Raw genomic sequence first — 27,441 nt, forward strand, 5'->3', positions numbered from 1 at the left:
TTGTGTTGCTATGGTAACTGCAGGAGATTCTCTCAATGCAGAGAAAATGACAAGTCAGAGGAATATAAACATGAATAAATGAGCACTTTTGCTCCACCAGTTATGCAATAAGTTATAAATTCATAATGAGGTTTTTAAAAAAAAGTCACACAGTGAACATCATGGTGCTGGTTATCTGCATAAACAAAAATTATATTTCTGCATCAACATAACCGTACGCAGGTTTGTCTGCAGCTGTCGGAGACACAGTGGAGTGACAGACATTATACCCAATAACAGCTGCCTCACATTTCCATATGCACCACTCAGACTGGTCGGTTTCTTGTTTTGTGTTGTCTCATTTTCCGTAGCGTCCGTTCTGTCTTGATGGATACTGAATGAACACACTGTAATGGGCGGCTGGGGGACATGAAATTGGATGAGCGATAAGAGCCACTGGTGACAACTCCACTGTCATGAACAGAGTCATTACGGAATCAAGTCAACCATTGAAAAAGGAGATTTAAGAAGAATCTGTAATGAAAGAAAAACTCCAGTATAACTATTATTACAACAGTAAGAATGACGAACTAACATTTGATAATACTGCACTGGGTTCATGCAATAGATAGTTCAGCCAGTGGTTCCTCTGATCAACAGTTGGCGGTAATACACAATACACACCGATGCACCTCGATATTGATTGATTGATTGAATGACTGGTGATTTATCTAACATCCATACCTGTTGAGGTTCATGTCATGACACAATAAATGATTTAAACAGGAAGGAAAAACTCAACATTGTGTGACAGGGTGGAAATTTAACTTAAAGTCCGTCTCCAAAGAAAAGTTTTGCTTAGTGTGAATAAAAGGTCGGAGCCATCGCCGCTCAGTGCGGTGAACTATCAGCTGCTATTATCCAGCTTGCATCCGTCACACTAATTATTATAGCTGTTGGGTGCAAAAAGCCTTTCTCTCTATGACCCTAATGTCACATTTTGAATCAGAGGTTTTGTCACCTCGGCATGAAAAAGACAAATACAGAAATACAATACTTCATACTGATGTACTGAGAAATGGAATAAAATGTTTTAGATTTACAAAGAAATCTTTTTTATTATGTGTGATGTATTAGTCTGTGTCTGTGGTCTTTACAATCCTGACTGAGGAAAAAATGCTGCATAACAATGAGAACAAACATTTCTATTAGATTTTATTCATCTTATTACCTCTTAGAGTCTGAGTCGAGGCTCTGATGGAAGAACCTGACAAAAAAAGGATAATATTACTTTGACTGTTACTCATCAGTTCACATTATCGCCTCTTACTGTCTCCACAGTGGGTCTGGACATAAATTCTATCTTGACAACTTAACTGAAATCTAACCATTAAATATAATACACAGCTCTTTTCAACCCTTGCTGCAGGAATCCTCCAAAACTGAGACAAAAAAAAAAAAACATGATCAATGTGACTTTCAAACTTTCAGAGATTCAGATTTGCCCAGTTACGAACACAGCTACAAATAACTTAATGTGAAAACACTAAAAATTCAGGTTATACTAAATATAGTAATTAGGCAAGAGGCAGCTGCACAACACATGTGCATCACTTTAATTTATTCATATTTTCATTTGTCAAAGACATTCAGGCGAACAATGAATCGTGCGTCACTCGCTCAAGTGTCACTACGACGCTTTAGAAAAACCTAGGAAACAAAATATAACCGGAGAAATTATAGCTCCGACTGTGTGTGCGTGCGGCTCGCTGCTCCTTTCTTGTTTTGCTGCACCTCTGTGAGGCAGCGGTTCAACGGGCCGCACGCATTCATTAGAGGACACTGGTTTCTAAAGTCTGCTTTGCATAATTGAGGCACGGTTGGAAAGTAAAAGTGTAATTATAAACACAAATACAAATGATACTGTTCTCACTCCTCGGTGGTCACGTTTAATTTGCTCAGCGTGCATCAGAGAGGAATTATAAATAACACTAAGTCAATAACGCTGACATGATTTGATTTCATGACATCTGCTTTAATAATTACATTGCTCGACAGTTAATGCTTTCCTCTTTGTTCTGCAGTCGTTGTTTGACATTTTCGGAACCACACGTATGTTAGTGATATTATATCCAGGGGTCATAAAAAATTAACATTCAGATTAACAGCAGATGGGTGAAACAATATATAATGTATGAGAAAAATATTAATTGCGTTCTCTAAAATGTGAACATGTTTTAAGCTTAATTTTTTCTTCCGGCACAAATTAGACTCAGCGTTTGGACTGCTGAAACCATTATGATTTATTATGTATTTTGGGCAGCAGCCAAACGTTATTATGAGCTTTTAAAGTGTTTGTTCAGGAAGTCGCAGTGACATTCAGAGTTTTAATGTCAGACTTGTGTTCAGGCTTTAGTGCAAATACCTGTTGCCGTTTTAATGTTACCAAAAAAGGAGGCGTGTGATCGGGTGCGGGTCTCTTAAATGTGGAAAATAATTAGTTCCGGTGGCGGGTGGATGATTTATGCAAGCATGTGGATTTGGATGAGAGAGCCCAACATGCATCACTAACGTATGTGCTTTTTTTTTTTCCTGAGAGTTAGATGAGAATAACAACCACCTTCATGTCCGTGTGTTGAGCTAGAGCTGGGAGTCGATTAGCTTAGTTCAGCATAACGACTATAGAAGCAGAGGGCGACGGCTGGCTTCTCTCACCTGTTACCATGTTGTATGTCTTTGCATTACAATCCGAAGGGGTGTTAACATGCTGGAACTGGTGTCTCGTCCCGAAGCAGCGCCTCTAAAGCTCAGTAATTGTTACACAAACTCAGATGTAACAACAAGATGTTTTACAGGGAGTTGGACACTGTGTCTCGACAAGGAGCAGGACAGCGGCACATCCAGGAATCTTGTTGTCATTGTGAGGTTGCCAGGTTCCCACAACAAACAAGACACAACATGTTAATTATCCAGCTCTAGAGGTGCTGGTGAAGTTTTTAAGTCTGAGCAGAACCAGATTAGCTCTTAAACTAAGCTAATCAGCGGATCATAGTCTCAATCATCTTCTCTTGTGTTTCCTTAAATGTGTAAAAATGTTGTTGTTTTGTCATTTTTTGTGTATAAATCGTCTTTGCCCGTCTGATCCAGGCAGATTCTGACTGGTGATGTGTAGTGGAGTTGGATATGGTTGAATCCGGCTCGGCTAAACCCTGCTCATATGTTGTATGAAGAAAAAAAAAAATCAATCCATCTGATGAAGCTCTGTGAAGTAAAACGTCTCTGCCAGCGCGTCCGTCTGCTCTCTCCTTCCCTCCATCCCTTCATTCCTGTATTTGCCCACACTTTTATCCCCTCGATCTCTGTGGATCTGTCAGTGCTTAGCAACATGCCTCACCACTCTTTCACTGAGGTGTTCCCCTCCTGGATATGCACACACACTTCATGTGACACGTCTGTTGCACAGCCTGTGTTGTAATCGCCTCAGGTGTTTGTAGGTGGTCCTGCGGATGCCTCAACACTGTCTATACCTGTATGTATCTGAACAAATGTAAAGCTGCTGTTCTTCAAACACTTACTTACATTTACTGTTCGGTAAATATATGCCTTTTCCTAATTTCCACTTTTCACTTCCTGTCTGCCTTCGCATCCTCCTTTCATTGCCATTCTGTGGCTCTCAAAAACCCTCTTCTTCTTCCCCTTCTTCTTCTTCTTCTTCTTCTTCTTAACCTTTATCCTCTTGCATCTTTTCCCTTCCTTCCTCAACAATGGATAAGGTCGCCATGGAAACAAATGTATTGGTGACAAAACAGATTTTGTAAAGGCCAATCCATGTATTACTACTTACCTCAAACACACACACACACACACACGCACTACAACTTTCGTGTTCCCATCTCAGCTCTTATCTCTCTTGAGGAATAGCCTTAATCTGTTTCTATGGATACCGACATGGGGGGATGAATCCTGCTAGAGGAAACTTTGAACCACTTAAAAAGACATAAGCATGAAAGAGGAAGTGTTTTAAGGAGATTGTGCCGTTGGTCATATCCTCTCGCTGATAACACTCGTGTCAGGTGAGGGTTTTTCTTATCATCGCTCTGTTCCACTCCAGGTCTCTATTTCACCACCTTGAAGTCAAGTGTTCCCACCGTTCTCCAGCAGCCCATCACACACCGCTGCGCTAACACATCATAACCTATCATTTTAAATACCAGATTTTCGAAGGGTACTGTACAAAGCCTGAGGGCACAGCAGCGGCGGTCCTATCACAGTCAGTTCCACCCTGACGGTGCTGGATGTGAAAAGGTCGGTACACGTTTCCAGCCACAGGTCACCTCCATATAAGTACTGTATTATATTTGGAGGTAGGTGTTGTTTGGTAGCCGGTGTTTTTTTTTTACTGTGATTTTTAAAAATGGGGCAGAAAGTGCATAGAAACGAGGTCTGCAGGGGAGCTCACGATTCACCTATTGAACAAGGTGTTCCTTCAGTTGAACACTGAGAATCTGATTAAAACGCCTGAAATAAGTCTGTGACTCAGACAGTAAAACAGTTTGTTCTGGGAGCCAGTAACCTATTACACCATTTTGGAGCTTTCAGTGCCTTATTAAAAACTTACTGGCTCACTTTTTTTGTTAGAAAATAATGGTCCTTACAGTGTCTTTTGTCATATGATTACATAATCTCAACTATTTGTTTCTTTAAAATCTGCAATAAAAAATCTGATGAAATGGAAATGATTTAATTAATCAATTTGTTTTCCCCCGTTGTGGCTCTGGGATTAATGAAGATTATATTATGCATTAAAAAAAAAAACCCAAAAAACCAACCCAGAAAACCAATGGAGTGTGGAAGCTGAGTGATTAACATGCACGTCATTTCCTGCTCTCTTTCCCTGTCACTATCCAATAATGGCAAATAACAAAAAGACAAATAACAAAAATAATAATAATAATAATAAAAAGCTCATGAATATATTGTTTCAATTTAAAAAAAAATTAAAAGCTTAGTAATTTGCTAAAACAGCTGGGTGCTGTAGTTTTCAGCTCTAACGCACTTTTAACAGTGGATTAATGCACATTTGGTGAATATTTACAGCAGCAGGACGGACGGATTAACTCGAAATAAACTACAGCGCCCGAAGTTCATTAGAGTTCATTAGAGTTTTGTCACGGCACTTGGTTCACAACATGAAAAACGCACCAGATTTATCCTTTAATCAACAGCAGCTGTTATTTGTTTCTTGAGTTGAGTTGTAATTTCAGCTCCTCAGTCCTAACACACAGATAGCCCAAATAAAGACACACACACACACACACACATTACATTCCTGTCACCAGCTGCTTCTCTGAAATGCAGTCTGTGATGAGTTAATGAATACCAAGGCCAATACACTCACACACACACACACTTTTTGAAGCGGCTATTGATTTCAACAAGGATACTGCACATTACAAACCTGATGGAGGGTTTAAATGTTAAATTAACATCCTCGAGCCAGGTTATTAACTCTCACCGCTTCCTTTTCACTTTTAGAGAGTAACACTTGAGAGAGAGAGACAGAGAGAGAGAGAGAGGGAGAGAGAGAGGAGCCTCCTGAAAGGTGTTGACAGCTCAATAGCTCGTTAAAAACTTTGCAGCACTTTTCAGAAAAGTGTGTGCTCAGAGCTTAAGGAGCTACGGCGTGTATGGCAGACAAAAAACAAGTGATCAGATCAAAAACATCGTGTTACTGGTCTCACACGGGACACGAGTCCCACTGAGTCTGACCAGCGGCTCTGCCAAGACTGAGTGAGTCACCCATCTTTTCCCTCCACGGGTGCCGCTCCGCTTTGTAACTGAGCAGAAGGAAAACAACACTCCTCATATCTGTGTCTTTGGGGCAAGCCCATCTGTCTCTCTCTCTCTCTCTTTTTGCTCTGTCTTTCTTTATTGTGTTGTTATCCCCCCCCCCCCAGCACCGCTCAGCCTCTGCTCTGTAGGTCACATCTGGCAGTAAGACAGCTTATATTTGAGCTTATGGGCTGTTACATAACGTCTCCCATTTGGTCATCAATCTCTTGTCAGTGGAACATATCCCTCATCTGTGAAATTGCTCCTCTCTTCTGGAGAATCTGCTGTGTTTCTTTTCCTTTGCACTCCTGATTTTTGAAGAAGAGAAGCAGTTGTGATGAATGAAATGAAAATACACCTCAGCAATTTCCTCCTGTACTTCACTTGAGCTCCTTCCAGCAATTATCCACTGACTGCGAGTTGTTATGGTCATCTCAGTCCCCAGGCGCTGTCTCAATCTGGCATTCTCTTTCACTACTCTCCATCCGCAATGATGCTTATTGCCAGTTTATGGATACAGCTGGCATCCTGCGCATGTGTGCCATTATGAACCGTGCATAGGCTTTGCAGGGTCTCATCTCTCTGCCCCCTGCAACGCCACTGTATGCTGCTGGAGACATCATCTCGCTGCTGTTTTAAAGCTTATAAAATCCACACCAATGTCAATCCATCAGCGTTTACCAGCAGGGCCCGTCCCTGTGGTGTTGTTAGCAATACGGTGCCAGGTAGACCAGCGCTGGATGTTGGCGCTTTCTGGCTTTTATCACCCAGACTCTGCTGGGAAGATCCAATTCAGCTCTGAATGATTGGGAATATTAACCCATTTATCATAGATATGTGGATTGGGGAATGAAAGTGTGGGTAGTAATGTGATTCTGCTCAGTGCGACGAGAGTGAAATATTAGAGTGAAGGGAGAAGAAATATGAAAGGAATGAAGAAATATATATAAGTAACTTTAACGTGGATGAAGCTGCTAATCATTTTTCATCCTGAATAAAAACAACATGCGATGACTGAAGACCAGTTGCTGCAGCAGATCATTCATCACTCTGGTGCTGCCACTTAATGGTGGACCGAAGGAGTGCACATCAGTGACTCCTCATACAGGACCTCTGTGTTTATCCTCTTTATAGACGTCATTCAGTCTGTGGCTGTTTTCATTAATGAGTAAATACAAGCACTGTAATGTTTTTATTTTTTTTATTTAGTTATTGTTCATTTACATTTTCTTATTGCAAAGCCATTTTTGCTGTAGTCGTCGTAAACTTGTAGTTGAAATGTTCGTACATTGCTTCATTAATGTTCTCCTGAATGTCACCCTAAAGTCCAAACCGCCCCGACTGATTAGATCACCCGGCTGAAACTTCATCCTCCGACAACTCAGCCGTCATTTTAGGGCAAACGCCTGCCAAAAGACGCATCTGTTCAATTATGTGTTTTGGCTGTGAAAATGCTCGTCTCTGTGGTCCTCCGGAGCCTGATGAGGCGTAATGAAGCGTTGCTAAATATACACTAGGTGGAAGATTTCCTGGGCCCTGCCAGCAGTAACAGAGCGAGGTGAAGTGCACTGACATTTTCAAAAGGCCACCGCAGCCATTTTGCCAATGAACGAAAAATTCATGTTTTTCAATTGCACATAAATCATACTGATAATTAGTTATTGATTACCAATTGGGCATTGATTGCCAGATGCTGTTAAATTGGGTACATTTTACAACATCAATCACCATCTTAGCAGTGTAAAACTTTGTATTAGCCTTGGCATACAGGAGAGGGCGGTAAAATCACATCTGTGTTTCTATATTCTAGGTTCTATATTAATATTGTGAAAGTATCAAAGCGCTCAGTCCACAGAGAAATGCACACAGCTCATATTCAGAGACTGAGCCTTCAAACGGGCTGTCAGGACTTTTGTAGCTTTGTGATGTCACAACAAAGCAGTCACTGCCCCCCCGAGGCTCAGATCCTCTCTTCTGATTGGCTCACCGACCTGTTGTGCCTGAGAGAGGAGATGTAAAACAACATTGAGATGGTTTTTGGTTTTTAAAACCACAAATATATCTTCTGATGGATCAGCACTTCAAATAAAACACAGAAGAGGAAAATATGGGATCTTTAAACAAGACAAGCCATGCTAGGCCCTAGACTTTAATTAACTTTAAATTTTTGTTGGATATGGTAATATGGATGGAGTATAAAACTTTACTTTGCTTACCACGAGTTGAGTAAAACTATTGGCCTGAGCGAGCAAAGTCAAGTTGTTATACACATGAAGAGCAACAATATTTTAGGAACATTTCAGAACAGAACTCAATCGACTTTAATCAGTCTACCAAGTATTTTGTTAGCCTCAGGTGCACATAGGCTCAGATGGGCTTTGAGAACACCAACATGCTAACGGCGATGCAGATAAATTGTGAATTTTGGAGGTTTCATTGTCTGGCGATCATCAATGTCTGTACTCTACTTTACTGAATTCAATGGCGTTGCATCCAACAGTTGTCGAGGACCCAAGTGCTGCTCCACATGGCTGAAAATAGTGTCTTTGTTGAAACTAAGGCACCAACTGAAACTTATGGCTTCATCTATTTGTTCTGCACTAACACAACAGTAGATTATATTGCTATCTTCAGTAATATACAATACAGTTTGTATAGTTCCAAACAAACTCTGTGAAACGATTGACACTTAAACTTTAAATTATGACTCTCATGCTACAGCACAACACTATAACTTTAAACCTTATAATATCACTGCATTGTTCTTATGGCTCATTTGTCGACAGCATACAGTTCAGTCTCTGTGCTTTACTTGGACAGGAGTCAGTGAATCTATTCATTCAGTATCCTCCAGCAAACACTGAAGAGGTGTCATCTTTATGAAGACGAGTGGTAGTGAGTGAAACAGAGTTAGGTCACAGCAGCAATCAAGCACCTTTTGAAATTCCCATATAAACAGGGGTGCACATAACTGGTGGGCAGCGTGGTGGAAATAAAGGATGCGCAGCAGATGATAGGAAAAGAGGTGTTTTTGTGTACCAACACTTTTGGGTTTGGCGTTTTTGGGACACAGTTAATGACTGAAACATTAGGATTTTTCCACACATTACTGGTAAGATTATGACAAATGTGTTAAAGGGGCTATTTTTTAAGTTTTCTCTGCTGCTGAATGTAGTTTCTTGCTTGGGGTGGGTGGTGGTGATTGTCGTCTGAAAATAACTTCGGCCAACATTGGGGTTTACAAGACAAAAGGTCATAATACGCACTCTGAGCAGCGCTACGTCTTCAGGGGCAGATTGGATGCTACAGTGAGTCGCTATCGGAAAGTGACAAGACTAGCAGGGGCTAGCTGGTTAGCGTGCTATCTTCAGTGGAAGAAAAGACGTGATAGAGACAAGAGTTAACATTGGTGTTGCTTTCCACCTCTGGAGACAGCTCTTAGAGAGTAAAGCAATGAAGTTTGATTCTGAACTCGCACAGTTTCTTAGTAAGTAAACAGCTGTTAATGCTAACACTGGTTATGTAGCAATAGCAAAACTTACAGGTAGCCCCTTTAATGTTAGTAATCAGTTGTTGTGTGGCTTTTAGCCTTCTTTTTTAATTAAGTAGATGCATGTGAATTTTCACATCAAGTAAGTGCCGATCCTGCCTGTCAGACTCTTGCCTTCCATTCCTGATGCACATCCACTTAAAAAAGTAGGACTACATCATCACCTACCACAGACGGAGATAGTGAGGAGAGCAGTCAGGAGGGTAGTAGGATAACTGTGCTGCATACCAAGCAACATCTACAGGTGCTCCCTGGAGAACCAGACCAAAACAGTTATGTGCACCCCTGCATATAAAGACAGATCCGACAAAACACTTCAGTATTGAGTATATTGAGGCTTTGAAACATCATCTCAGGTTCTAGACCTCTACCTGACATCTATCCAGACCTGTGTCTAACTCCTAAGATGATAGCATTAAGCTGAGACAGTTTGATAAAACAGACTTACAATACAAATGCTACAGTGTGGAAATGATGCATTTCCACATACAATACAGTACAAGTTCATCTTTGCAAACTCTCCAAACTTTCTCCATCCCATCCTTCTTCTCTTGTTCCGTTTCCGGCTGAATGACTGTACCATTGGCACCTGAAGTCCTGCTGTCTACTTCCCCGCACTGGTTTTCTGTTTGAGGTTATGTTTCTGTGCAATGCCATAGGGCACATGGGCAGCGATGGTGCCCATCTGTGCTGCTCCCTCCACATGAAACATCTGATCATCGAAGTAGATGTGCGGCCTGATCTTCTCCAGCATGGGGCCCTTCGGTGCTCCTGCTAGGAACAAGGCCTCGTCGATCTCCAAGCCCCAGGCCCTGAGCGTCTTCAGTGCCCGAATCCCAGAACTGGCTGCGCTACGAGCTGTCACCAAGAAAGTCCGGATGGGACAGTCCAGGCGGTGGCCTTTAGCATAAAACTTTTTCTGGAGCTTCCCCAGTGCCTCCAGGAAGCCCTTCAGGGGACCCTGCAGGAGGGGAACAGATGATGATAAAGCAGAGCTGGTGATATTACGTGTTCCCTTGTGTTGCAGTGTCGTGTTTTGTGTATTTTATGCATCATTAGTTGTTATTGCTTTGTCATGCCACATCTTTAAGTGCATGCGGCACAAGCAAACCTTGATTGAATTAGCACCATTTTATTTTAATATAGCACAGTATGAAGCCTGCACAAGCTGAGTTTATAAATTGCTGGCTGTCTGACCGAATCACACACCAACTGACAGCATTTTGAAACCATTTATCATCCTATCATATAATTTATCATTTTGCATAATTTATTCATAGAATAATCAATTAATGAAATGGATATTATATCGTGAACATCTGCATAATTATTCACAGGTGATTAGGGCTACGTGGAAATGGCAGTGTGAAGACTGCAGAGGAGATCAGGGTTTAAAACCCACCTACCTTTAGTCGCCTCTGTTTCTATTATAGCCACGTTTTACTTTTTTAATAAATGACAAAAAAAACAAAAACAAACCTGATCCTTTCTTGGAAAGAGTGAAATGCAATTTGCACTTATGATTATTCAGCCTGAGGTACATCAGCACATTAGCTACTGTTCAGGAGGGAAGTTGTCCCCTAGACATTTCCAGTAAAAACTACACACATGATCCAATAGCGTGTCCTCGTTTGCCCTCTCGTGTTCGAAGAACTTGTCCAGGCCGTGGGCCTTGAAGATGCGCTCTGACTCATCAGAGAATAAGACGGCGTCACCGTCAAACGCCACCCTCAGCTGGGTCTCCGATACCTCCGTCTGCTTCTCTGGCATGAACATGGTGGCTGCTGCGATGCCTGAACACAAACACACGGAGAGATATTGGTAATAATGTGTTCAGCAGTACGTTAGCTGAAGGCGCGGAAGTTGTACAAACTTTTCTTTGTCTTTCTTTACTTCACTTCATTTCACTCAAAGCCATAGACACTTTAATACATGTAGATAAACACACGTTGATTGGATCAGAATCACTTTTATCACTAACTAATCCCTAATCCTAACCCTGATTTATCACTTCTAACACTAACCCAAAGCAAGAGACTGACTGACAGACTCTGATACCTGCAAATACTTTTTATTCAAAATTTGAACTTTAGTCAGAAGTGGTAAAAATTAACTTAAATATTGAAACTGTATTACCTTTTTGAATTCAAAATTTAGTTTATAAGCACAACAAAGCGTTTGAAGTAGTTTTCCCTCTGGTCCAGCAGAGGGCATTCACGATCAGTTTGACCTATCGGATGTCCTATTGGCAAAATGGATCTGAGAAATATTTTGGACTCCTCAATGGATGGTAAAAAGATGAGACTGTGCTGGTTGTCAAGTGAAGAGAAACACAGGAAAAGCAGTTCACTTCAGTTCACCACTTCATTTCCTGCTACAGCTAGAATGAATCAGGACGGTTTTCACACTCGGCTGCAGTGCTATTAAAAAAACTTATACTTATAGTGGCAGCTTACAGGAAGTATTAATAAATGGCTTTGAAACTAATTAAAATCGTTCAAGTTAAATGTCAAAGACACTTCCTTTGTTTGACTGTGTGTGTGTGTGTGTGTGTGTGTGTGTGTGTGTGTGTGTGTGTGCGTGTTTGTGTGTGTGTGTGTGTGTGTAGAGGAGGAGGAGGAGGGTTGATGGTGGGCGTGTGCTTCCCACAGATTCTCGTCATTAGTGACCTTAAGCTTGTAAGTCACATGAAGAACGTCCCCGAAGTCACCTTGAGAGGTTTGTGGTCACGTTGTGTGTGTGTGTGTGTCAGCACTCTTCTAGTTTTCCCTCTGGCTCAACATACACAGAGACAGAAGAAACAGTCGGTTGTTTTCTGGTTCTTACAGTGAGAAAGTGGAAATCTGGAAAATTTGAACAGGGTCAACTAATCCAATTCAAATTTTTTTTTCAACCTGGCACTGCAGCTGAAGAAGACACAGGCAAATACACACAACAAATCAACAAAAGCAAATACAGAAAACGGGCTGCAAGACTGCGCCCGTGTGGGACGCACTTGTTGTTCAATGCTTTTAACTCCATAAGTCACAAAGCACTGAACAACAAGCGTATTGTGTATAGTGAACGTTTCTGTGTTTGGATGTGTTGTGTGTATTTTGCAGAACGTGTGTTGTCAAATTGATGAAGATGTTTTCTGAATTTGCTTGTTTTGTATTACTCGCAGTGCGTTGAGCTGTCAGGGCCACCGTAGTCCGCCTATTTCACTGTGTTTTATTCCTCTTTGACAGCAGTAATAATGCAGCATGAAATGTTCAGCACTGAACAAATTTAAATCTTCCGAAGCGGTTGTCACTTTAAGTCTCAAAAATTTCACATCAGTATATTCTGTTCCCAGCTCCTTGTCAGCTGAGCATATTACCATCCTGTATTTCTTTGGCAGAGAGAAGCCACATGTTTTCAAATATTGATACACACTCAGAGCCACAGACAGAGCAAATGGGATGTTACTTCCTACAGCTGTTCCCTTTAGTGTGTGTCTTGATATGCTGTGACACGCAGGAGTCAATCAAGCAAATACAAAGAGAGGAAAATATTAATATGGTGATTTATGGTAATGTCACTGCAGCGTTGGAGAAGATGTCAGTCAGTGGTACTTATTATGCAAACAGGAGGGGAAAAAAATCACAATGTATACATCCAGAACAGTGAGCTTTGTGTGTGTGTGTGTGTGTGTGCGTGTGCGTGTGCGTGTGTGTGTGTGTGTGTGTGTGTGTGTGTGTGTGTGTGTGTGTGTGTGTGTGTGTGTGTGTGTGTGTGTGTGTGTGTGTGTGTGTGTGTGTGTGTGTGTGTGTGTGTGTGTGTGTGTGTGTGTGTGTGTGTGTGTTGCCTTTTAAATTGCAGTTTAAAGGCAGGACCGGAGTTTTATTCCATTAATCTGACATCGAATAAATCTGCCAAATCTGCCAACCATTTTTAAATTATTCTGCACTTACACTTATAATTACATAGACAACAGTAAAACCAAGCAGCCACGATGTTTGCTGTGATGGATTACCCATGTGAAGCAAGTTTATGTCTGTGCAAATACATTTCTTTGCAATAAGGGAAATGAATGAAAATCAGTGGATGCCTGGAAGGAAAGATATTCTCCAACTCCACTGCAGCTTTGTCACATGTAGTGCAGTTGTATGTAAAATAAATGAACTAAAACTTGCTAAAACAGTTGTTGCTGCATGGACACTACTGTCCTGGCTATGATCAAGTTCACAAAATCTAAATTGGTTGTTCGGCACTTGAGTAAAGCCTCATCAAGGTCTCTGAAACCAGAGGCCTGTTTGATTCAATTTACAACATGAAAGCTATTCCTTAAAAAAAAAAAAAAAAAAGTCAAACACTGTGCGAGAGCATGTTCTTTAATCTCCAACCCCCAGGATATCATGTTTTTTTAGGGTGACCAGACGCCCTTGTTTGCTGAGGCTGTCCCCGGAAATGTCTCCGTTTTTAGTTGTGAAGTCTATTTTTTTCACACATCATGAATGTAAATAAAATTAATTCAAATTAACTTAATGAACTAATAAAATATAAATCACACTCGCTTTTACAGTGGAACATAACTGACATAATTAATCATGAGATCACTTGAGAACCATTCTTAATGGTTAAAAGTAAGACTGTTATTCTTCACCTGTAGTAAGGAATCTCTTACTGCTGTATTCTCTTTACAGAATCCTTAAGTGTAATTCTCCTCATTTTTTGATAATTACAGACCACAAGTAACATCATTAACATTTATACAGGAAGATCAATAACATACACATAGTCGGCAGTAACAAAAGTTAGACTGTATCGTCCACACAGGTGTGTGTGTGTGTGTGCGTGTGCGTGTGTGTGTGCGCGTGTGTGTGTGTGTGTGTGTGTGTGTGTGGTCGTCACCTTCAGACAGTGCCTCCCTGACCTTCTCGGCATCAGCAGACAGGTAGAGGTTGGTCTGCCAGGCCTTCAGGTAGCCAGTAGGACTGCTTCCCCCCGTCATGCAAAACCTCTCAATGAACAAGTCTGAGGACCGGAGAGACAAACAGTGGTGAGGTTTTTAGTTTCACTTCGGTGTTTAATAGAATTTTAAAGGGTGATAGAAATAAAACACAGAAATCTTAATTTCTCCCAGAGACTGCAGATTGTTGAATGTGTCACAGAGTTTACGCTCAGGAGTCATAGGAGGTGAAGTGGGAGGACGACGGGGTTAGAGACAGGGTGACAGGATAAACTTACAAGTACAAGTGGAGAAGGGGTTTAACTAGAGGGGGAAGGAGGGGGCTGGAGGAGAGGCGAGGGGCTGTGCAGATAAGAGCTACAGGGATAAGACTGGTGGGAAAGTGTCTGTTTGCATTTTGGCTGAGGGAGCCTCTTAATAATGTGTGGTGGCCTGATCCAAAGATTAGCAGAGAGACGCTGTGTAAAGAACCCGGGGAGAGTGATATCAGGTCATTACATCCATGATTACAGAGCGATAGACTAATGCTGTGATGGAGACGTGATATAATGAATTTGAGCAGAGCTAAAGGTTACAATAGGTGGATGACACCCAGGATAGATGGAGATATAGTAAAAGAGAAGGTTAGTGGGAGGGAGACTGATTATTCATTATTAAAAGAGAAACTGCAAGGTTATAGTATTTATTTAAAGTTATATTAGTCTTGGCAAGAAACTTGACAATGTAGTTTGTATCTCAATGTAGTTTCACAGGCTCTGAGCCTCTCTTCTGATTGGCTGACTATTTTCCGAGTGATCAATTAAAAAATTTAAAATGGCTGAGGGCGGTGACTGGTTTGTTGTGACATCACAGAGTTACAGAAGTCCTGATGGCTGGTTTTAAGGCTCAGTTTCTGAATACAGGCTTTGTGCTTTTCTCTGTGGACTGAGGCTTTGATACTTTCCCAGTATTAATGTAGAAACTAGACCTGCTTTATAATCAAAAAAAGTCATGGAATTTTTCACTTTTTACATCATCATCGATACAGCTAAAGCAGAGGAGGGGAAGCGAGGGAAGAGCAGCAAATAAGTAATCGATTGATGGTCTGCTGTGGACTCATGACGATATTCACAACCTGGTATACTTTTCCAAGGAACCCTTTTGATTTTTGTGACCTGTGGACCATTACGGGCTAAAGGAATATAAACAACGGAGGAATGGAGAGAGAATTGGAGTTCTACATGTTACGGTAAGCAGTCACCACAGTCTGCTGGTACACCATGCTGTTAGATATTTATGTGCTTATAATTAGTGCAAGACAAACTAAATATTTGAATTCTTGAGCCTCTAACCGAGCTAACGAGGTACAGCCTGTGTATATTGACAAATGTTTTTACTCCCTCTGATTGGCCCGGGGACGGGCCGGTGGGCCGTATGACATTAATCACTTCGTGTCTGCGTTGTGTTTGGATGTAGAGGCCAACACCGGAATATCTTCGGAGGCGATCTCAATTAATTCTGACAAAGAGATGTCAATAACAAAATTATATAATATTTAATATATATTATATATATATTTCACACTGTCACACATATTATTACTGTATAATTTACTCTGTTATAAAGGCCCTATTGGTTTTGGGGATGTTGGGGGGAGGGTCTGTGACTTTTATTTTCATGGTTAAGTGTCTTTGGTCTGAAAAAAATTGAGAAACACACAAAAACAACAACGGGATCTTGTGGAGAAAACATTTACTGTTAAAGAGTCTCCACATTAGCATGAGTCAGTTCTCCATTCAGACAAATCTAATGTCAGCGGTGTTAAACTCTTGTATCCACTGGTATGAAGTGACAATACAGGCGGAAACAAAAACAGTTATTGTGCAGTGTGACTCATGGATGTGCTGGAGGCGGATGGAGCTGGAGATAGAAACAGAGAGACAGTGTTGCTTTAAACCCCCTGAGTGATCTCTCCATCATTCAAAGAACCGACTGTCCTCTTCACATTTCCTAAATGGTTTATTTAGCTTTGTAGTCGGGCCCTCGTGGGTTTGACCCCCACACTACCTCATCATTTTAAACCTCCCAAGTGTCCCCTGCCTTTAAGACGGGCGCTGGAGCGTGGGAGTCACTAGAGGGAAAATGTCCTCGCCACTGATGTCTTTGTACACCCCCCCCCCCCGCATAATGTTTTGATAGAATCCATCTTGTATGATTTATTTACTTGTTCCGAAGATCTAAAACATGGTAATAGGAGAACAGGAACTCAGCAGGACCTTGAAGACACTGCTGTCACGTCAAAGTACGAGCAGCTTCATTGCACAGTTTAATATTTTTACTCTCGTAGCCGCTACAGCAGGTATGTGCGTCCATGTTCAATGTTATGAATATTGATGCTTGTGTGAGTCCATGTAGTGGCTCCAGGTCTGATTTCCATAGAGAATGATAATGTCATCACATGAACTCTCAATTTACTGCACACGAAGCACATTACTTAGCCACCGGGTCTTACCATGTATACATGCTAAACAGATGGATGAATTGCTAGCAGTCACCTATATTTGTCATTCTGAGCTATGTGTAACTGTGTAGTTGTGCTCGGTCATTCGAACGCAAGGAGAGAAACTTTATACTCCATCCTGCAGCTGTTAAAAATAGCAAGTGTAAGTAGATGATGAGAAATTAATGTGTATTTAAGTGTTTCTCTGTGGCGATCATGTTGCACTTTCGAATGGGAAAAGCTAAAGGAGAAGGTAATATTAATCATGTCTTGTAGCTCTTATTTCTGTGACATCAGAGAGACCATGTTTTCCTTTCATTCTGTTGCAAAGGTCAGAGGTCAGGGGACTGTTTGAATGCACTGAGCCCTTCATACAGAGAGCCACCAAAGACATCTAACATGGAAGCATCTGGAAGGCCATCAGACCTGTTTTTGTTTCGGGCCTCTTGGATTATTCTTGCGTCCCAGAGGACGTCATCTTGAGCTCAACCCCGGCCCGGAGCTCTGAGGAACAGGAAGTGGTCTGTGAGGACGATGTCATAAGAGGGTCTAAGAGTACCCTGGGAAGGATCATGCCAGTCAGCTGTTCATACACTTTGTTGTTTGTCCCTCAGCTGAGCTTGCGTCAGCTTCGGTATCCGGACCGACTTGGATTATGTTATCTCTGTCTTAAAGTTGCATAAGGAAACAGTTCAATAAAAACTCACACGGGATGGACACAACAAGGTGTGCTAAAGATCTGAATACTAGTAAAAATAAAACTTCAGCCACTGGTTTCTTATATTTCTATTAGTTGTTGTTTCTGTCTTTGTGTCTTGTAGCTGCTAGCTGAGCAACAAGTTGTCTTTTAGCTTAAAAAACCTAAAACAACAACAAATATGTTGGACGGTGGTTCTGGGTGGCTGAGGGTGGTAACTGTAAAGTTGTGACATCACAAATTTACAGAAATCCTGACAGCTCATTTTAAGGCACAGTAGCTGAATGCGGGATGTGTGCATATAGAGGGGCATATGTTTTGTTTGGCTCATGGAGAGAGAGATAATGACCTTGTCAAACGGAAGTGTATGTGTGGGTGTAGAAACTTGATATCTTACTAACCTATCAACGGGCCGTTACCCTATGACAGGAAGCTATTTAAAGGCACTATCACTGCCTCATTGTGTATTTTGTCAGTGTCACTGAGGGTCACCAATGTCGTAAATTCTATAGTGGCTTTAACCTGATGCGTCATTGCCATTACTGTCTGCCACGCTGGGCATAAAGCACCTGATATCCCTGCATGGAGGCACTGAAGCTCGTCTCCCTCTTGATTAGATCTCTGTAAGACTCACTGTGATGGTTGATGGTGTTGATTAGCCGTATCCCTACGTGCGCATGGTTGTACGTCACCAACACGATGTCGAACAGTTCTTCACTTTGTGGGTACAGCTCCCGCAGACGAGTGTTGACGGCCTCCAGAGCCTGTCAGAACACAGCAGTCAGCTCAGGACAGCAAAAAAAAAAAAAAAAAGCAAAACCACCCGTCTGTCAGTCAAAGTCTGTGCTGTACGTCTGTTTGTTTGTGTGACTTTTACCTTGACGAAGGGGAAAGCAGGTCCAGGGGCGAAGGGTTCGTTCTCGTGTTCGATCTGGAATCTCAGATACTCCTCCACTCCTTTCTGCTCAAACACCTTTTGCTCACGCTCGGTCCGAAACAAGACGCGAGAGGAGACGGCGATGGTCACTGCGTTCTCAGGCTTTGGCTGCGGGGGGAAAAAAAAAAGAGACAAGATAGAGAACGGTATGATGAAGAGGAAGAGAAAAAAAAGGGGGAGATGAGCGAGGAGTAATGATGACTGGAGAACACAGGGGGGAAAGTGAGAGATGACGATCCTATTTTCTACCTGCGGTGTCCCACAAAACTGAACCCTGCTAATAATACTTTGAATGTCCAATTTTTACAAGAGCATGCAACTGCTGCTGTGACCTTTTTTTTTTTTTTTTTTTTTTTTTTTAAAGGGACGGTATGGAGAACATCATTAAAACTTTCTTTGGATGCAGTTAAAAGAAACTCTTCACGTCACAATACATGCTGGGCTACATGCTTATTGTCATGCCTGTTATCTGTTGTAATGTCATTAAAGTATCATGGAGCAGCAACATACTGTATGAATGGGGATCTTGTCATTAGTGGAACGGTGTCATCTCTAATCATGAGATAAGAAGACTACGTATGTTCATCCACGTGGTGACCCATAGTCCAATGCAGTTCACTACAGCTGAGAGCAATTTACAAATGTGTGTAAGTTCTTGTCAACTCTGAGGGAAGCTTAGCCCCACCTTTCACATTTTCATAAGCATTGTCGTCGGACGGTAACTTCAAAACCCGCCCACCAATATCTTAAAATAACATAATGTTATCGAGTTGGTAAAATTACTTTAATAATAAAAAACTAAAAGAGCAGAAAAGCATAAAAGAATTAAAGATCATGTATAACAATTTAAGCATTTAATTTAACTTTTTTTTTTTTTTTTACAACCAAAAATCATGGAAATGAAATTGAAACTGACAAATTTTGGAAAGATTTAAAGTCATCCATACAGTCAGTTAGTGAGGATCAAATGCATTTGTAATTCTAGTCACATGCTGAAGATCGCTGTGACTGTTTCGAAGTGAGGGGATGTGAAGATGCATTTCTGGATAAAGCGATCTACTCAAACCTAGTTCTAGTGATACCTCACATATTACACTATAAATATGGCTTATCTGACGACAGCTGATAAAACACGATCGTGGCTTGGCATTTTAATAGTCATAACAGCAGTTTGAGTGAACTACATTACATGGAAACTGAGACTCTGAATATACCACGGAGCAACAAAGACAGAATCCCTCATTCCCATTGGATTGAATAAGGAGATCTGAGTGCAAGTGATGTTGTTTTTTCTTTTGTTTGTCTTTTTATTTCTTGTTTATAAGCTGTTTTTTAGGTTTCAGTAATTTACATCATGTGAATGTGGCTCCCCCTGCTGGGACAGACCTGTTGTTCCAGCTGGATATCTATAATTAACCTTACCTGCGTCTATTGATTGTGAATTGGCCTGTACACACAGTGAGGAAGGGCGTCTTTCCAAAAACGTCTGTGTGGCAATTAGTGCTGTCCTAGTCTTTCATCACACATACCAAATATTCCAGCCCCTCCTTATATATGAAACACAAGATACTTCCTTCATTGATCTCTGTGGTATTCTTGGAGGTTTTAGTTTTGTTGTTGAATCATGCTGCAAAAAACCAAGAGGTGATTGTAATATTTAGTTTGTCGAATGGTCAGTGACACACTAAAGTCTGTGATGATTTTTACCCAAGCTTATTTCTCCATAGACTCAAATGAACGGTTGCTAGACGGCGTGGTGGCCTCGTGTTGTTCTCGTGTTGCCTAATGTGTGTGTTTACGCTTGAGTGTTGCTGTCTGGAGGGAGAGGGCAGCATTCCTACGGGGGCAACCGGCATCATTGCCCACAGTGGGAAGCTGAACTCAGATGGGGGGGGGGGCAACTAATTTAAAGTGCAATAATGTGCATGTGGAAGTGTGTGTGTGTTTGAAGGTTGTACCACTGCACACAACTCTGCCTTTGTGGAACATGGGTGCAAGTATCTTTTGTTCTGGTTAAATGTATTTTTCTAAAAAGCTTTAAATCGTGCATGTTTCCTGTAATGATTTAATTATAAAATGAATCTAACTCTAACTATTTTATATACTCAACTAACTTAATTAACTTAATATAACTTGACATGCAAATGCAAAAAAAGAAAAAGCACAAGATAACAATACATTCAAAAATTGTGCTTGTAGGTCAGTGTAAGTCTACATGCATTACACATGTGTCTGTGTATTGAGACACATGCATGTTTGTGTCCATGCGCCGATGCCTGTGTGCTGGTAAGTAGGCCACAGGCTGACAGAAGCACTGAGCTACTGTCCCTCTATTTAGCCTTGTTCCATCCCCGCTGCCTGCTGGCATGTCACCCACTTACCTGTTAACACACACACACACACACATGCATCGCCTTGTCAGGATTACTCCCGACCCACATCACATCACATCAAGTCAGATTAAAATTTGATAGAAAACATTTTTTGATAGAAATGTTGATTCAACTGTAATTTGTGTTGCTGCTGGACTGAACTGTATTTTACAAAGAGGTACGTCTGTTTTTTAGCCAATCCTCACTGATTTGAATGAGGCGGACGGAATAATAGGCACACCTATCAACACTATGATCATTATAACCTTCATTCATTGCATGATGTTGCATTAGAGTGCATTGGTTTTAGCTAGGTGTAGCTAACTACATGTGTATATAAACACGTCTGTGTAAAGGCAATGTTTGTGCTACACGCTTGTAAGACCAGCTTTATTTTTTGTCACCAGAGAGAAAAAGAGCTTCTCCCCAGGGCTCAGGTGAAGGTTGCAATCTGTCAGGATGAAACTAAATTAACACACAGGACCTTCGAAAGCGCAGGAGTAGGGTGAAGCTAAAAATAGGCTAACTACCTTCATTTGTTCGTTGCATGATTTATATTTTTACTGGAAGCAACCTTCAGGTGAGAAAAGCTGCTTTATTTTTAGTTTAAACTGACATTAAGATAATATGAAGGAAAACTAACGTTGAGCAGGAACATTAGCACGCTGGGTTAGCTAGCTTCTCCTTCCAGAGTGGAAGCTAGTTAGCCTAAGTTGCGATAGCTTCAACTTTTGAAATAACAGCATGATGGGTACTTCTAAATGTTTAATGGTTTATAGGGAGAGACAGAAAAACACATCGTTTATCAATGTTCCTGGACTATACAGGGCTGTGACGTGCTGCAGTCAGAATTACACCATGGTGCGTGCCTCTAAAGGCCGGCCCTCAAATGTCAGTCAGCCGCTGACATGGGAAGCGTGCCCACTCTAAGTTTAAAGCCTAGACATTATTTCCACAAATATGTCCAACAACAGTTTTATCCACTATTGGAAAATTTCACAATGACTCCAGTATGATTGTAGTTTATATTTCATTGCACAGAATGAGGGTTAGTTGGGCCTCTATAACACACCGTGAGGATAAATGTAGATTTTTTTTTCCAGCCTGTGGCAGAGCATGCAGTCTGTCAACTAATATCAAGACTCTAATATCACAGAAGCATGAGTTCACATATTAAAGAGCCATAACTCTGTGCAGCTGTCTGGTGACACAGCAAGCGGGTTCATTGGCTCAGTCCAGCCAGTGGTTCTCCGGCACAATATGAATGAACATGACAGCACACGAGATGATGCATCAGGTCAGGTTGTTGGTTAGTGGAGTGGGCGTGTCCGTGACCATGCAGGCACATTGTCAGCCGTCACAGGGGAGGTTAAAAGACGGTGAAAGGGCAGAGGTGAGGGTCATTCAGTAACCATGGACACAACCTGCGACCTCACGTGATGATGGGACATACTTACGAAGAACACGCCTCCCTCCACCTTCCGGGCTCGTCTCCCTGTCACCTTAGCAGAATGACAGTTTGTTTTTATTCAACAGAAAGAACTTCTCACATTTTGACATTCTCCTCAAACATAATGGGACCTGTTAGGATGGATGTTCTTTTTGCAATGATACGTTCACATTCTTTAAAAACTATGAAGATAAGTATTTGTGTATAACAGAGGTCTGACCCAGGTGGGTCAAACTGCTCTGTTTACAGTGGAACACATGGGTTTCTCCTCTGCACAGAAACAGCCTTGCAGATGTATGAGACCTTTGGTGCAGCTTATCCATTAGAGTCAGCTTACTCTATAATTAAAATGTCACACAGTCTGGGAGTGAACCCAGAGCAAGATGCCAGTTCTTCACTGTGATTTGATACTGGTAGTGTTAACTGCCTGCCCTCTCCCAGTGGGCCTCCTACCTACTGGGAATGCATCGATCACAAGGCTTCCCTTCGCAGGAACCCGCAGTGACCATGATCGCCTCCTACTTATTAAGCTGTGTGGTGGCAAAGGCATAATTTAACCTGCTGGGAGTGAAAACTAAACATTCATGTATTTATTTGAAGTTGCACTGAGGAATTCCAGCGTCCTTTATTGCCTGGTAAAGCACAGAAAAGGAAATTGTTGTTGAACCTGTCGCCCCCTCCCCCCTTCCCTTTCTCCCACTATATATTAATCCTGTCAGAGCTTTGCCAGATCAGCAGGACTGGTATCTGTGCATAACCCAGATCCATGAGTCATCTGTTATTTACATATCTGAGGCTGTGAGACATCCCTTCCATCCGTCTGAGAATGAAGCGACAAGAAGTGTGAGGGATTTCCAGACAACAGGTAGAGAAAGAGGAAAGGGAAGCAGTGAGAGCGTGGAGAGAAAGTGAGGGGGGGTGAGCGGGGGGGGGGGGGGGGGGGGGGGCTGATATTTATAGATAACTAAAGGCCAGTGATGATGCATTCTGTTCAGGCCTTGGCCTGATATGGTTACACAAGAGTGTGACTGAACACACTGCCAGTAACAGCAATGTTAATGTGCTGGTTTGTCTGAAATCTACAAACCTTGTCTGAAACTTGTTTTCTACTCTACTCTACTCTTTCTACTCTGGTCCTTTCTGTGTACCACAACCTTCAGGCGGTATTCAGTAAACAGAAAACCCTCACTATGCCTCCCTATCGTATTTACGATTGCGACATCAACCTGCTGCCCAGCACCCCTCTCCTCAGCCGCCTCTCCAACCTCTCCAACCTCTCCAACCTCTCCAACACATCAAGGACTCCTTGGCTGCAGGAATCATCCAAACATTTGCATCACCCTTAGTTGCAGGCTTCTTCTCGCCATCAGCTTTTCCTCTTGGTTTCATAGACAAACCACCCATCAAGCATAGAGGGCAGACCAAGAACTTGGTAGCGGTTGTGGTATACTGTATGTTTCCCCTCAGGGCTCACGGTAGATGCGTGCACTAACACTGCTGAGGCCGTTCGGTACTGCATGAACTCGCCTTGATTTGACTGCCGCTGATAGCGACTCTCCTACAGAGAACCCTCAACACTTGCTGTACATGTCAGACTGCAGCCTGTATGCTGAAGAACACTGAAGAGACTGCTTGTTAGCTTGTTAGCCTGTTAGCCAGTGGATATTACTCCTGAGTCCTGCAGCCTGCAGACTTTGGAGAGACTTGCTGTTGCAGTTTGGTTACATTACACACATTTTTGTGCCAGTCAGTGTTCAAAATACGTAGCATTAACACAAGTAAAAGCTCTTACTACCAAACTACGTCTTAATATTATGTTGGTGTGCTCTGTATTCTTTCAGCCTGAAATGTGCTTAAAAACTAAATCGTCAAAATGCTTAAAATACTTGATATATTTAGGCGTCTTCACCCGGTATATAATGAGAAAATAACAATTGAACCTCCAGACACTATTAGCCAATGCTAATATGCTCCTTGAAATAACGATGAGTTACGTTGCTACTGAAGGCATTGAGGTATTTAGCCAGTCATTGTCAAGTTTGCAGCTCACAGGAGAGCAGATACACGCTGCACCGATTCTGACTTTCTGTCTCAATAAAAAGTTAAATTATCTCACCTGCAGCCCCTGAGCCTCTTTGCCTTCTTCTTCAGTTTCAATGTGATTTAATATCGATTAAAATTGGCTTTAATTTAAAGTGAATGCTACCTAATTACACTGACCTGTTAATTAAAATGATATAACTACTACTATAAATTAAGTGAAAGAAGTATTGAACTAGTACTGCACTTCTTTTTATATTAATGAGGCCGGTGTTGTTTAGTAAAAACTGAAAAAAGTGACACCTTCCATCATTATCCTTTATTTATCTTTCATATTCATTCTCCTGGGCAGCTGGGTCTGTATAACGGGGCTGTCATCTGTGGAAATGTATCATTAGGGAAAGCTCTTCATTAGCTGAATTTGTTCTCTTGATTTTTGAGACAGCATCGGTCTGGGCTTTAGAGTCAATCAAACATTCAAACACTAAATAAGAAATTAAGTTTTTACAATGTGCCTGGTAGTATAGAAATATTAGGCCTCTAGTATATTAATGTAATGCCTGAAACGTGTTGAAGATAGAATATGCATCACACAAAGAAACAACAAGTTTCATATATCGATATACAGTATATTGTACTATATACCGTGATAACAAAAAACACAAACTGATGTCATCATGGCTTCAACTTCGTCCTGCTCAGTTTTAACTGTCATGTAACCATCTAATTTCAACAGGCTTTCATTTGAATAAAAGCCCTATAATCTGCCTGGTCCATTCCCCCTGATGAATAATCACATGCAGTATACACTAATGCTATTATTAAAACTCTAAATATGGTGCCTTTTACATGCGAGTACAGTTAAACCCATCCTTCAGATGAATGTATCTGAGCTGTCAATTTGGCCGGTGCTATATCTTTATTGCAGTGGTGTAACGCCGTATATTTGGATTGATAGTTAAGCGGTGTCACTGCTGCATGGTAATGGATGTTTACAGTCTGGAAATACAACACTGCGGCTGCACTAATCCTCAAGCAGCAGAGATTACTCAGCTTTTAGCTACTTTTAGTTCTCACTTAGCACTCACCAGTATTTTCCTTCTTATTTGTTTTTTTTTTATTCTCTTCTCTTTTTGTTTGGTTACTATGATACTGTCTTACCCAAATTATTTTTTGCATTAACTTTCAATCATTCTCTTTCATAGTTTCACACTCAAACTGGCTCAGAGGCCCGTCCCCCTGATTCCTTGGAAAATGCTACGTTGCCCTGTACAGTATGTTGATGTCCTGCACTGCTATAAACAGCACTGAACCCTGCCACTCACTGTGCCTAGCTCTCTTTTAACTCTCAGCTCAAACACATGTTAACCTTTTGCAAACTGGAGTTTTTTATTTCTCAGAAGTTTCTTAGAAACAAAGTTGTCTCTGAGAAGTTCAGATTGTTAAAGTTTTGGGATTTTAGCAATGCTCACAATAGAGACAAACTACTTAACCGAAGAACATCTGGTGTGTCGATTAGAAAATATCTAGTTGTGGCGCTTTCAGTGTCACTTCATCCAGTTGTATACAACAGTACTGTGGCGTGTTGTGTGGTGTGTTCTCCTTTTCATCTCCTATGAGTTTAGTTTCATACCTATATTTTGAAAGAGAGACTGTCATACAAGATAGAATTTAATTTATTGTCCTGATGAGTACAAAAACTAGTAGAAATTGTATAAACCCAGATGTCTCATTTAGACCAAAGTCCAGTGGGGAAAAAAAGCTATACATAAAACCATGTACTCCAGACAGCAGGTTATGTAGGTTAGCTTGTTAGCCTAGCCTCTAAAATCATGAAAGGCATGGTCATGAATGAATACTGATGCAAGTGAATTACCTTTGCTGCTTTGCTCTTTCATCCCTCACTTTTTTATTATTTTTTTAATGTCTTATGTGTCTCCTATTAAAATTGAATTCATAATCTGAAGGAAGGATGTAGCAGACAGAAGTTTGAAACACTCTCTCTCTCACACACACACACACACACACACACACTGTCTCATCTGGCCTCCCCCGGCCCCTCATTAATGAGCTGTGCTTAAAGCTGCACGTGGGCTATGTAAACATCTGACTCAAGAGGATGAGCTGGGGAAGAGAGGAGCAGCATGGCAGAAGAGAGGAGAGGAGGACAGAGGGATGTTTCGAAGAAACTTTTGTACTCTGGAAATTCCCAACTAACCATGACGTACTTACAGATAAACGTTCGGTGAGACTTACTGATTTTGGCTTGGTGGTGAGGCCCAGGTGATCCTGATCAAACTCTTCCTTCTCCTCCCATGATCCTCTGCTTTCCCCGTTGGACGAAGGGGCAACTTTGAGCTCTTTGACCTGTCCGCTCATCACCTGTACGGGGTCCAGACTCATCTTCACCATAGAGAATCCCTCTTCCTGTGCTCCCAGAGGTGCCCTGCGAACCGTCTTCCTCCTTCTGATAAAGACACAGTTCTCTTCTTAGGCAAAAAAAAAAAAAAAAAAAGAAAGGTGCAAGCGAATGAACAAAATGTCCCGCTACAGTCTGTAGCATTTATCGAGATTCTCCTGCATTGATAATAGGCTTACTACAGAGAAGGTTTGCTGGGCTTGCACCTGCCCTGAAAGCAGCCGAAGTGTGAAGAGCAAAAGTGTTCAGTCCTCTGCTTCCTGTTCACTTGTCTGTATCCTGTTTCTCCTCAAGAGGATTATTGCTCACTGCATCCAGTTCCAGAGCACATGAAAGACGCTCACTCATTCACAACCAATTTTCCTACTGACACACACACACACACTCCTCTGTGATCCATGCATACACACACACACAGACACACTCTGTCACTCATACAGTCTGTCCTTTGAGAGTGTGTTGCAGGCTGTGCAGCGGTCCATCTGCTGTTATCTCTCTGCCTGTGTCTTTCCCCACTCAGTGCCCCCTCTCTCCCTCTCTCCCTCCCTCCCTCCCTCCCTCCCTCTCTGTCCCATTCAATCAATCTCTCAGCTCCCCGGCTTGGTCCATTCCCCTCTGTCCTCGCGCTGACCAATCGCAGCTCTGCTTCCTTATTCAGCATGGCTCCGCCCCCACCCCAGCACCCAACACCCCGCTGTTCTCTGTTGACGGTGCAATTTGCCCAAGAGGCTCATGGGATGTTCAGGCACATACTAA

The 27,441-nt window shown here is 41.7% G+C and overlaps 1 protein-coding gene across 4 annotated transcripts; it reads right to left on the reverse strand.

Moving 5' to 3' along the window:
• Positions 1–6,995: 6,995 nt before the first annotated feature.
• On the reverse strand, positions 6,996–27,222 carry nt5c1aa (5'-nucleotidase, cytosolic IAa). 4 transcript variants are annotated; one of them, XM_056399785.1, is made up of 8 exons: positions 26,865–27,220; positions 26,523–26,733; positions 22,234–22,278; positions 18,345–18,512; positions 18,102–18,231; positions 14,234–14,356; positions 10,970–11,154; positions 6,996–10,322 (listed from the first exon to the last, which is right to left on the reverse strand). In XM_056399785.1, exons 2-8 carry the CDS (start codon positions 26,676–26,678, stop codon positions 9,966–9,968), a joined length of 1,164 nt encoding a protein of 387 aa, XP_056255760.1. In that variant the 5' UTR covers positions 26,679–26,733; positions 26,865–27,220; the 3' UTR covers positions 6,996–9,965. The 4 variants fall into 4 exon arrangements, with proteins under 4 accessions (XP_056255760.1, XP_056255758.1, XP_056255759.1 ...); XM_056399783.1 differs by having other exon boundaries at positions 26,523–26,752; XM_056399784.1 differs by having other exon boundaries at positions 26,523–26,755.
• Positions 27,223–27,441: the final 219 nt, after the last annotated feature.

The sequence above is a fragment of the Seriola aureovittata genome, chromosome 16 (genome assembly GCF_021018895.1).
Source record: "Seriola aureovittata isolate HTS-2021-v1 ecotype China chromosome 16, ASM2101889v1, whole genome shotgun sequence".
NCBI classification, from domain to species: domain Eukaryota; kingdom Metazoa; phylum Chordata; class Actinopteri; order Carangiformes; family Carangidae; genus Seriola; species Seriola aureovittata.

Bases quoted from the DNA above. Each gene is read 5' to 3' on its own strand.
- nt5c1aa (XM_056399785.1), bottom strand. From the start codon at position 26,678: ATGGTGAAGATGAGTCTGGACCCCGTACAGGTGATGAGCGGACAGGTC. The intron at 18,513-22,233 runs GTAAGTATGTCC...TTCCCCCCGCAG, and splicing joins TGGAGGGAGGCGTGTTCTTC to CCAAAGCCTGAGAACGCAGT. The intron at 14,357-18,101 runs GTGAGTCTTACA...TCCGGTCCTCAG, and splicing joins CAACACCATCAACCATCACA to ACTTGTTCATTGAGAGGTTT.